The sequence below is a fragment of the Pongo abelii genome, chromosome 15 (genome assembly GCF_028885655.2).
Source record: "Pongo abelii isolate AG06213 chromosome 15, NHGRI_mPonAbe1-v2.0_pri, whole genome shotgun sequence".
NCBI classification, from domain to species: domain Eukaryota; kingdom Metazoa; phylum Chordata; class Mammalia; order Primates; family Hominidae; genus Pongo; species Pongo abelii.
Window position 1 is genome coordinate 37426578 of NC_072000.2, and position 12636 is coordinate 37439213.

At 42.0% G+C, this 12636-nt stretch overlaps 1 protein-coding gene across 15 annotated transcripts in view; it reads left to right on the top strand.

The window, feature by feature from the left end:
* The window catches only part of NPAS3 (neuronal PAS domain protein 3), an 876176-nt gene that overhangs the window by 838248 nt on the left and 25292 nt on the right, over positions 1–12636 (top strand). For all 15 annotated transcript variants that reach the window (XM_054529993.2, XM_054529994.2, XM_054529997.2 and 12 more), the window contains one exon: positions 9232–9425. In XM_054529993.2, the coding sequence (XP_054385968.1) occupies positions 9232–9425 (194 nt within the window). The remainder of the gene's footprint in view (positions 1–9231; positions 9426–12636) is intronic.

The following is a 12636-nucleotide window of genomic DNA, read 5'->3' on the forward strand; positions in this document are numbered from 1 at the left end:
TTTTGAGAAGCTAAAGCTGTAATTATAGCTATATTTTTTATGTTATGTACGTGAAGTTTGTTAAGAGAGATGGATGGGAAATAATTGTTGTTTGGAGGATACAGTCATGTAAGAAGAGAATGCTGTGGCTAATGTATTTTAAATGTGGGTTTTAAAAATAATTTTTTATTTGCTCCCTTAGAAAATATTTCTGCATAAAAAACAAAAAAAACCAAGAGTGAAAAATTACCAGCAATCTCTCAGCTCCCCACTGGAGCCATCAAATGAAGGGTTAACCTCTCAGAATCTCCGGAATTAATCAGGAGCTCAGCCAGGGGCCGGCTGGGCTAGGGGGAGGGGATTGGCAGAGCTCAGCCTCCCCCAGAGGCTTACAGCACTACAGTGCAGCCCACTGTGGTGCGGCCACTGAGAGAACGCAGACCTTTTCAGAGATAAAGGAGCGTGCACAGGAAATATGCCCTGATCCCACATCAGCCAAGGCTTCCTGCTCTTCTCATGCACTGATCCTCCATTTTCAAAGAGCCGAAAGGCAACAAGTTATGTTCTACAGAGTAGGATTTTTTTAAGTACAGCTTTAATCATAAATATATGTTCATCTTTCTTTGCTCATTTAGAAGGCAGTCTGTGATGTGCACCTGGGTCATCTTTATTAGGATCTCTCAATTCATTCAGCTCTCCTGATGGAGAGCAAGCTGCAGCTGGGTGGATGGTATGTCCTGCCAGCCACTGTCATCCAGGGCACTTGGAGTTCTTGCTGTTATGCGGATTCCCAGGCCCCTCTGTCAATTTAGAAAATCTGGACTTTTGGGGCAGGAACCTGGGAACCAATATTATTAATAAGCTCTCCATGTGATTCTTGTGCACATTCAAATGTAAGAACCACTAACCCGAGGTTTTTTGTTTAAAACAAATCCCTCACATCAGCATTAGGTGCTGTAAGCTTTCCAATTAAAGTAAAGAACAAAATAGGTTTTCCCTCATGTGCCAGGCCCATTTCGTCATTTTAATAATTTGGGTGTTGAGCAAAGTGAGTTGACTTCATTTGTAAGAGTAAGAATAACCATGTTCGCATGCATACATGTACCTGAAGTCTGTTTTCCTTCAGGACTTTAGTATGTCAGGGAGAGCAGAGAAGTTAGCCCTTGACTTCTTTCCTTTTCCTGTGCCTTCCTTATGTATAACTTCAGATCTGTCCATTTCCTGAACCAACCTTCACTTAGTCTCTTCAGGATTCGGACCAAGCATCAAACTGTATGCTCCAGTTACATCGCTCTTCCTGCTCACCTCATTCCCATTTAAAACAAGTGAAAGATCATGGAGTCCCTGATAATTAACACTTTTTATGTAATTGTAGACTTTTTATGCCATAGGACTGGTTTCTGCCAGCCTTCTTTCCTAACTTTGGCTAGGATTCTCTCCCTGGAACCCAGTATCACCTGCTCTCTTATCCATCACCAGAGCTGCCCTTAAGTTGAGCCCACCTGAAACCCTGACAACCTAATTCCTGCTGGTCTTCTATCCTTAAGTGATGAATCTTACTCCCTTACTTCTGCCTGATATTGAATATCCCTGATCTTACAAGAATTTGGTTGGACAAACTCCCAGAAAGACCCCTACCATCCACTTGCTTCCTGAGTTGATAGCCATCTCCATACATAGCTGATGACAGAGTTCCAGGACCACCTCTCCCGTTGCATCCTCCTTGGCCCTGGAGGAGGTCTGCATTGTCACCCCCTCCCCGGATCTCACTTCCACCTTGTGAAGTCAGCTTCTCCCTGTTCTGCCTTTTCTCATCCCCAGTTGCTAAACTCCCACTGGGACTTATGACAAAGCCTATAGTTTTAGTTGTAAAGTCAGTTTTTAGAACTAAAATCTGAGATCCTGTAAGGGAAAGGAAATGCCATTCTACTGTGCTTCTGCCTCCCAGAAGGTCTAAGGGCTCCTCCTTCAGTTATGAGCCTTCTTCTCCATGGTGCTTGCATCTGTGGAAAAGTCCCTGGTTTCAGCTAAGGCTTGTTTTTATCGTTATTTGTTTTTTCACGCCTTGTGCAAGGAAAGACCTAGGTGGCAAGAGTGAGACAGAAGCAGATCTGCTAGGGCAGATTCTCCAGCCTATGAATATGGTCTAAATCCTGGAAGCCCCACTCCCTATAAATTTGCATGAAGTAATTTACACAAGGTTGATATTCTCATGCTGGTTCAGATTAAGTTGTTATGCTGTAGGCTAGATGTTTAGGTTCAGAAGACCCGGCTAAGCCCTTATCTTTCGGCAGGTTTCAGGCCACCTCAGAGCCCCCGTCACTTAAAAATAATTAGCTGACTCTCCCACCTGAGCTAGTGATTTGACGATCTGTATGCTAACCCAGACTTCTACAGAGGAAAAAAAAAAAAGAAAAGGGACCAGAGTGCCAGAAGGAAGCTTAATTTTTAAGGTAAATTTGGATTCCCTTAAAGGACAAGTGAAAAATCTCTGAAGATGCTCTAAACCCAGGGACTCTGTCGTTTTCTCTTTCGTGCCTGCAGCCTTTTTTGTTCCCCTAGTTGCCTAGCCCTATTCTATACTTTACATTATATGTGGAAAATAATGCACAGAGTACTTGGCACTTCCTTTTGTTAAAGAGAACATTTTATATTGCTAGAACTGAGATTTATTCCTAAAAGAAAGGAGAATAGCTTCCAGATGTATTTTTCCGTCATGGACTTTCTTTCCTCAAGTATTGACAGAGGGGAGGTTTTATCAAGGTCTTTGTGATGGGCCTGTTTGTAATGAGAGGATATTAGTGGAGCACATCTAAGTGTGTATCACCAACAGAAAACTGAAAGGAGCATATGGCAGGAACAGAAATATACATTTGCCCAAATAATGTGGCTTGTTAACACTCCCACATCCATCCTAAACTCTGTGGACATGCATCTAACAGCATCACACACAGTCACTCCTTGCAGCAGCGAAGAAAAATAAAAGTCCAACAATGATTTCCTCACTATGGGATGATCAAATAATGCTAATGTGGACATTTTTATCAAAGATGATGGGATTTCAACTCAGAAATCTTGTGCATTCTGCTTCACTGTTGCTGGCATCCGGGCAGTGCTGTGTAAGGAGTTTAGAAAAATATGAGCTTTAGCATTTTTGTACAGCTTTTTGTGATAAAACAGGAACAATGAAAGGAAACATGAGGATCGAGCTCTTATGTAAGACTGAGCTCAGGGGCAAAGAATCTTTTAGTTCAGAAAGCTCTTCTGAAGAATGTCTGTAGATGAGATTTAAGACCAGATTAAGATGAACTTTTTGAACACTGAGGCAGTTTTACCCAGCATTGGCCAGAACCAAGGCTTATTTCAATTCAAATATGATGCATAAGATCCCTACTAATGAATTATTAAACTGAATTTATCAATTTGCAGCTGTATTCTGAAACTCCTGCCCCCACTATGGGGCTATAAAAGAGGGTAATGCTACAGCACAGGAAATGCCACTCCGTTAGACATTTGGTTATAGAACTCCCTAGAGATGAGTGAGAATCGTAGGCATCATTGCCTGATTCTTTGACACCATTTTGTATCTGAGGAAATCCTACCCTCACCAAGCTAGAAGACTTGCCAAAGTTACCAGAACCAGGACTGAAAACAGATGTTCTCTTTCCCAATACAATGTTATTTTTACCCCCGCACCAATATTCCTTTCATTTTAAAGTAGATTATTTTTATAGTTTCATGGCTTTTGACATATTAGAATCTAGGCTTATATATTTGTATTCACCGTCATTTTACATTCACCTACTTAACTTTACAAGGAAGCCATACCCATTCTTTGATATGTTGGCACTGGGATTGGTGGTGGTATGGCAAGCCTGGCATTTATGTTAGAATGGAATTGTGGATGGAGAAAAAGGGTGCTTAAGAGCTTTCAGAAAAGTTCTATTTTTTAAACAAAATTATTATAGAGCAAGAGGACCTCAATTTAGAGAATAACAAAAAACAAAAACGTAAGTTGCCTGAGGCTTCAGCTGGTCAAAGTGGGTAAAAATGCCTTTGGCACTCTTATGTATGTTTTCTCTGTTGGCAATTCTATTGAATTTCTTGGTTTTAATTATCACCTCCAGGAAGAAAAAAAAATAACCTTCCAGAACTATACCTTCAACTATCATCATTTAAGTGCCTAACTCTTATTTTCAACTATCCCCTGAACACCTTCTCCAGGATCTTCCCAGGCTGCTCAAGTACAAACTGTTCACAGGGAAATCATCTTTGTCTCCACTGGTTACCATCTGGTTACCATTTACCATTTAGTCTATTGTCATCATCATCCTGTGGGACAGGAACAAAAATTATGATACCAGCTCTTCTCCTCAGGTCCCATTGCCAATTTCCATTGATTATACTGCCATTTTGGCCCCATCGCCAATTTCCATTGATTATACTGCCATCTTGGCCCCATCTCTGTCTTTTCTCCTGCTGACACCAATGGAATGCTCCTGGATCCATTCAGCTGAAAGTATTTTCTTTCTACCCTGAACTCCTGAAGATCTTATTCCAAACCTTTCTTATGGAACATGCTTGTTAATTAATCAAATAGTATTTGTTGAGCATATAATACACATCAGGCATTATACCTAGGCACTTTGCACACATTTTCATTCCCTCCAATCAGCCCTGAAAGACTTGGATTTTGTTTGTTTGTTTTTGGTTTTGTTTTTTTTTTTTTTGAGACAAGATCTTGCTGTCATCCAGGCTGGCATGCAGTGGCGGAATCACGGCTCACTGCAGCATCGATCTCCTAGGTTCAAGCAATCCTCGCACCTCAGCCTCCAAGTAGCTGGGGCCAAAGACATGAACCAATATGCCCAGCTAATTTTTTCATTTTTTGTAGAGATGGGAGTCTCTCTATGTTGCCCAAGCTGGTCTTGAACTCCTGGGCTCAAGCAATCCTCCTCCCTGAGGCTCCCAAAGCACTGGGGTTACAGGTGTGAGCCACAATGCCCAGCCCGGAAAACTTTAAAAATGTCTATGAATACTGATGCCAGTCCCCCACCACCTGAGATCCAGATTTAACAGCTCTCAGGTACAGCCTGGACAGGGGGACTTTTCACGACTCCCTGGTTGATTCCAATATGTAGCCATGGTTGAGAACCACTGGTGTAACTCCAAACCCATTTGCCGGATATTCTCAGGTAGTTAGTATCACCTCTGAAGCTTTAAAACGCAAACAAATGCTGGACTCTAACCTAATCCTATCAAATTAGAACTCTGGGGGATAGAGTCTGGGAATTCACGTTAACAAAGCTTCACAAGTGACTCTGTCACATAACCAGGATCAAAACCCACTTTCTTGATTAGATACTGAATCATCTCCCTCTTATGGCAATATTAGAAATAATTATAGATGTCTTCCCCCACCTTAGAGTCTGTAAACTCTTTGAGGACAGATTTACATTTGATTTACCTTGGTCAGCTTCCTGGCACCTAGCAAGGTCCCTCATAGATTATGTGTTTTAGAAACTAAAGAACCAGGAAAATACCTTTTGTTAACTTTATTCAGAAAAAAATAACTGCCAGGCACAGTAATCCCAGCACTTTGGGAGGCCAAGGCGGGCATATCTGTTGAGGTCAGGAGTTCAGGACCAGCCTGGCCAACATGGTAAAACCCAGTCTCTACTAAAAATACAAAAATTAGCTGTGCATGGTGGTGCATGACTGTAATCCCAGCAACTCGGGAGGCTGAGACAGGAGAACTGCTTGAACCTGGGAGACGGTGGTTGCAGTGAGCCGAGATCACACCACTGCACTCCAGCCTGGACTACAGAGTGAGTAAGACTCCATCTCAAAAAAAAACAAAAAAAAAAATCTTTGCAGCGTACTTATTTTTTTGTACTAGGTTTTAAATCTTTGATATACTAACCTGGAAACAAAGCAAGTCATTTCAATTGTCTTAGTATCATAGTTGGGCGGCTATTAAGTGCCAGAGCTAGGATTTGAACCCAGGCCATCTTGACAATATTCTTTTCTGTACATCTCAGGCCTTAAAGGCAGCTATAAAATGAAAAATTCAGCTATCTACATGTTTGGATACATGCTGTCAGACATGTTTCTGAAATTTGAACACAACCTGTCACCTGGGGAAAAAAAGCTCTGTTGGCATTATGAAATGAATTTGGAAAAAATATGTTAATTTAAACCTAAAAATTGTGGGATCTAACAGATATCCCTTTCTTCTCTTCAATTCCACCCTCCCTCAAACCCACACATACACACAGACAGACAAACACACCCTCTGATTGTTCTTTGCCATTTCCTGACAACTATTTAGTTACTGCTTTGGTAATTTTCTTAGTTTTCTTTTTAGTTTATACTACTTCTCAAAGATTTTTCAAATAACTTGAGCTTCTAGTTATAAATGAAATCTTCTCAAAAGTTCATATACAGTTTACTTAATAAATTGGCATCTGGTGGCTGGGCGCAGTGGCTCACGCTTGTAATCCCAGCACTTTGGGAGGCCAAGGCAGGTGGATCACGAGGTCAGGAGATCGAGACCATCCTGGCTAACATGGTGAAACCCCGTCTCTACTAAAAATACAAAAAAATTAGCTGGGCGTGGTGGTGGGTGCCTGTGGTCCCAGCTACTCAGGAGGCTGAGGCAGGGGAATGGTGTGAACCTGGGAGGCGGAGCTTGCAGTGAGCCGAGATCACGCCACTGAACTCCAGCATGGGCGACAGAGCGAGACTCCATCTCAAAAAAAAAAAAAAAAAAATTGGCATCTGGTATATATTTCTAATGTTTCATTCAGTGTGAATATGCACACAGGTATAACTAAGTTGAAGTGACTCTTAAACAAGGTATGGAAACATAGTTCCAGGCACTATTTGCCATTTACAAGCTAGGTGACTTTGGACAGGGATGAGCCTTCTGGAGCCTCCTTCTTCACCTAAAAATAAAAAGGGAAAGGAGCGAAGATAGACCCTCCCAAATTTTCTTCCAAATGTGAAATTTTGTGATCCTTTAAAATAGTCAGTCACTAATAAGGCTTTTGAACAACACCAAATTAATACTTGGTCCTTGTCCTTACTGGTCGATATTTTTAAAGGCAAACAGAGACGTAATAATAAAATGTGTAGAATTCTTTATAGTTTATAGTCACCGTTATCTCCATTTCACAGAAAAGGAAATTGAGACACAGAGAGGCTGCGTGACTTGCCCGTGGTAACAGAATCAGAAAATTGCAAGTCGAGACTCCTACTGGACCCAACTTTGACCCCCTTCAGTACCGTGATGGCCACAGGCAAAGCTGGAGATCAGAGGCCAGGTCAATCTGACAAGCCCACAGCTCCCTCCCGGTAGCCTGTCTGCCTTCCCCAAATGTTTTCCAACCCAGTCGCCTTTAAATTGCTTTGGAATGGAATACCAAGTGGGGATTTATTTAGCATATCATTTCTGGATGTGTGTTTTCCTGAGCATTTATAGATCTGTGTTTTTCCAAGAAGCTGAGTGTTCCTGATAAAACAAGACAGATAATGATAAATGAGCATCTATGTAAGCCTAGCTGGGAGGAGGACCAGGGACTGTTAACACCCCTCCTGTGAAGTTAATCCCATTTCTTTTAGCTATTTCTTTATTAGTTAATGAGGTCTTGCAAAAATGTGTGTCTGTGATGGTGTTTTAGCATCCTTGCCTCTAGGAACATTTTCAAATATTCATAAAGTAGCTCATCTGACCAAAGCTTAAAGCAAAGGTGCATTAAGTATGAATTTAGTCAACTTCAAATGTGGGTGGTCGAAAAGCTGCTGCTGAAATAACCTAAATAATCCTCCTTATTGGTGCTTCCAGATCCACAGCTGTGGGTGCCAGTGTGAAGGGTGACGGGGAAAAGGTATTAGTTGAAACAGCTAGAACTCTGAAGGGCAGCCCTGTAAGCTTTGATCCTGCCTCCTGACTGACAGTAGTGTGGGCCCACTATTGGAAAACCGAGTGACTTAAAAGAAACAAAAATAAAATGGAAAAGGAATTGCCAGTGGAGCCCCTGGGAAGGAGAGGAGACGCGAGATCATATTGTTCCTGGGAGGCACGAGACCTACTTCCCACTCCAGTTCCTTATAGCAAAGGAGGAAAAGTAGAATCTCAAAAGATAGTTTGGCACTCAGTGATGCATTTGGAGCAGCAAAGCACGTATGGACGCTCAGCTACTAAACTGAGCTCCGTGGTACTGTGAATCATGGCAGTTACCTCTATGACTTGGCTTTGGAGGATTCCCCACACTGTGGAACACAGTATGGGAACACAGCTAGAGTTGACATGCACATGTGTGCACGCACACCCCCACCCAGCCCTTCCTTCTGCAACCTAAGGCATAGAGGCACAAATCCTTCCTATTTTTTACCCTTTTATGATTTTGTTTCCCCAGAGCATCATTTGAGGAAGTTGTCACTATGGATCTTCTATGTGCAGTTTATATGCAAAGGTTTGCTTGGTTCCGGGCGGCCTGGACTACTTTGGCCAAGAAACTGAAAATTACAGCCCAATATTTTCCTTCCTATTTCCAGGCAAATAGGAAGCTGCCACTAAGATGGTTCAAGTCTTCCTGACCCTACTTTAGTATGAGCTCCAGGGACAAATCATGGGCCAAAGTCCTCTGACCATCAACCCCATAGGGCACTGCAATAAATCACTGTACCACTGGAAACTCAGTGCTGCATAACAGGAAACATCTATCCTTGAAAGAACCCATTCATGCCATTGCCACTGAGTGTTTTATTCATTGGAGCCTTTGGCCTTTTACAATATCAACCCCTGAATGAAGGAAGGCTCAGAGCCACACATCTGAAAGGAGATGGCCATGTAATCCCACTCAAGTACAGACCTGGAGAGAGACAGATGTCGTCCATTAATAAGGGCTAATAATGCACATGTTTCCTTTTGCAGCTCAGTGCTCAACTTTTTGGTCATTTTATTTGGTTATGAGTTTTCCCTTAATGTGAAAAAAAAAAAGTCCTTAAAAAAAATAGCAACGGCACCATAAGAATGCTGCCTTGAGGAACGCCTGGAGTGTAATAATACTATTTCTTTTTTGTCTCTTGCCACAAGGACACTGAGGGCATGCCGACAGCCATTATGATTACAGAAGATACAAGCTAATGTTGGTTGTTCCAGATGTAATTTTGCATTTCTCAAAAGAAATGCTGTTATATCTGGGATGTAAATTTGACTGGTGTCCTGTACTTAATGTTCTTTTACAGGTGATTCACATAACGGGCCGGCTACGCCTGAGAGTGTCGCTGTCCCACGGGAGGACCGTCCCCAGCCAAATCATGGGTCTCGTGGTTGTTGCGCATGCCTTGCCTCCCCCTACGATCAATGAAGTCAGAATTGACTGCCATATGTTCGTCACTCGAGTAAATATGGACCTCAATATCATTTACTGTGAAAATAGGTACTTTGTTTTTGTTTTCATTTGCCCTGTTGCACGTTGCACATTGGTGAGGGTTGTGTTTCAGCCGTCTGAAGGATGGTACTCTCCCAGTGAGGCTCATTCTAAATCCTGATCTTGTTTTTAATGGCCACTTGGGCTGACACCAAACATGCTTTTTCTTCAAAATTTACATTGCTGCCCTGATTTACGTTAGGGACAACAATTAAATGAATCGGGATACCCAGATATCCATATGCTATAAAGAAGGCCCATTTTGGCTGAGAACCCAAGGAGAGAGCAGGGCTTAGATGCCATTGGCAAAATGATGCAGTAAAATGTATTGCCTGATGCCTCATCGGGACCCACTTCTGCCTAATTCGAGGGCCTGGTCTCGTGGTGGTCAGTGCTCACACAGACGCTAAGCACGGAAAGAGCAAATGAGAATCTGAGGTCCACAGAGGAAAAGGATGAAAAAGAAATTTGCAAAGCTATTAAATAAAACTTTGTCATCCTGAGGATTTCACTTTTATAAATTAAGAAAAAGATGACTCATCATATAAATGAGTTGGCAGTTCTTCCTCAAGACTAAGCTTTTATAAAAGGACTTTTTAGCCTCTGGTTAAAAAGTTCACTTTTTCCATTAAGCACAAAGCAAAGGACAAGGAAATGCCCCTTCAGACCTTTCACCTAGAAGTCAGCAGCCCATCATCAGACTGATTGGAGGAGGAGACCATGGGGTGCAGGGAGGGCGGTGGAGAGGAGCCGCCCACATACCAGGTGTGGGAAGGAAGCTCTGGCGATACTATCCTTCCCCGGGTGCCACAGGGAGAATTACTGCGTCAATCTGGGGAGGATGCTTTTGCAGCACTGTTGTCAGGCTTGTTCACTGAGCCCTGTAAGTGCCTTCAGAGGAGAAACTGAAGATCAGAATGGTCAAGTGACTTGGGGAACTGACCTCTCCAGAGACTAACCAAGAAGATAGCCCCTGCATTCAGTCCACTGGGAAGCGCTGAAGATGTTGAGATCAAGTTGGAAACTGCCTATCATTTCTGACCAGGACCTGATTCAAAGGAAATAATTCACCTTGGGAAAAGATACCCACCTGAGCTATGAGTGTTCAATAGGGTGGAAGAGCTCATGAACCTGTTGCTGTTGTTTGATAAGAAACTCTGAATCTGCATTTCAAATTTTGTTGACATTTATTAAAACGTTTATGATCATGACATCGTGGGTATGTCTAAGGTATTCTGGAAGGGCCACAGAACATCAGGAAACATGCGTTAGCCAGAATGATTCGCTGGAGTTGGCAGGTCCTGATAAAGATGGCTGGCTTTTACTGATGACTTACTACACACGGGGCGTGTGCAAAGCTCATCACCTGCACAATTTCACTTAAGCTTTAGGACAGTCCTGTGAGGCAGGTGCTGCTGCTGTCTCCATTGCCTTTGGGCAATTTCAGCTAAGAGAGAAACGTTGACTGACTTGTCCTCAGCCAAGAGATTCAAAAGCCCATGTAGTTAGCTACATCCTGTGGAGTCTCCTAGAGTCTCTTCTTTTTCTTCAGAAGTCAGACTGAATGGCAAATGACCGGAAAGAATAACCTCTGAGGGGGACTTTTCATACATATGTACCCATGAAAGAACCCAGTTACAGCCCACAAAGCTATTTCTTCTCTAATTAAAAATGTAGAGTGCTGGAGAAGGCGATCCAACCAGGGAAGACAGACATCAAATCAGAGGATGGACTATGGCTTTGCTTTTTTGAAAACACGCGTCAGCTCCCTTGATTTAGCTACCAGCCACCTCTCCCTCCAAAGAACAGGGCCTCGTCTTATTTACCAAACTTCCAATGATTGTCCTATCCCAAAACATCACTTAATTTTCATTCCTGTGATCAACTCATTAATTCTTTTGACAAGCTCCATGGACCCGAGTGCCTCATGGTGCCACTCTAGTAATTGAGATCATTTTCTGTGACCTGCTTTTGGCATTTTTCTTCCTCTTTTAAAAAAAAAAAAAAAAAAAAAAAAAAAACCTTTTCACAGTCCCCTTTATTAGCCAATACAATACAGCATTATTTCCCATCTGCAGATGATAGTAATTATGAAAAATACCTGTATGAAAGGTAATTGCATGTTTGATCTGAGGAAAAGCATATTGTGTGGCAGGCACTATGCTATGTTAATTTCATTCCATTCATTCATCCCCTCACCAACCTTTTGGATTGTTTTACAGAAGAAGAAACTGAGGCTCAGAGTAAAAGATGCCATCGGGATTCTGATCCTGATATAGGTCATCCAACTGGTCTGGTGCTTTCGAGATATATGTGAAGAGACCCTCAAATGCCGGGCTAGTCACATTCACCACAGTAACACGCTCTGGTACAGAGAATGGCTTGGATCATTTTTGAAGGATTTAATTCAAGAAAGGAATAAACTAAAGAAATGCCTTCCCTAAAGAATGGAGTGGCTTTTTCCTGGGGTTTATTATTTAATTAGGGAATTGTTAACTAGAAACTAAGGCTTGCTCCTTGACTCTGCAGACCATTCTTCTCTGCATTCCCAAGGACGGCCTCAGGCAAAGCCGACATCTAATGCTTTCAGAGGAGCTGGCAAATTTCAGAAACACCAGTGAGGGAGGGTCTTTTAATGACATCCTTCTTCCCTCATTTACAGAAAGGGGGTGTAACTGTGCTTGGAAAATAGCTAATGGTTTTAGGAAAACACTGACTAATCTGTGTCATACCTGAAACCCATGAAATCCTTAGAAAACCCTCCTTTTTATTTCCCCAATTAATCTTATCTTACCAAAAACCCTAGTTTGGCCAAAAATATTATTTGAATTGCTAGACACTGAGAAATTCACTTGATGGGTAATATATTTTAATTATGTTTTTTGTTTGTTTGTTTTTCTTTCTTATTTCCCTGCCTTGGGGGCCAGAAAACTCTCCAACAATGATCACATGTGTTTCTTAAATGTGTCATTTCTAAAGATTTACTTCATATTTGAATAGACCATATGCCGTAAGTCATTTAAAAAACACATGAAGAGTAAAGGGAATAAATTAAACGAAAAATATATTCCATTTTGGACTGACCAAAAGGAATCTGCACTTGGTAATACAGAGGGTAACAAGCATTTTGACATGTTTGCATAAACCAGGCAGATTCCCCCAACATGGTTTCCAATTTGGGCTCTATTTTTCCATGCTCTGCCTGAGGACATCGACGTCT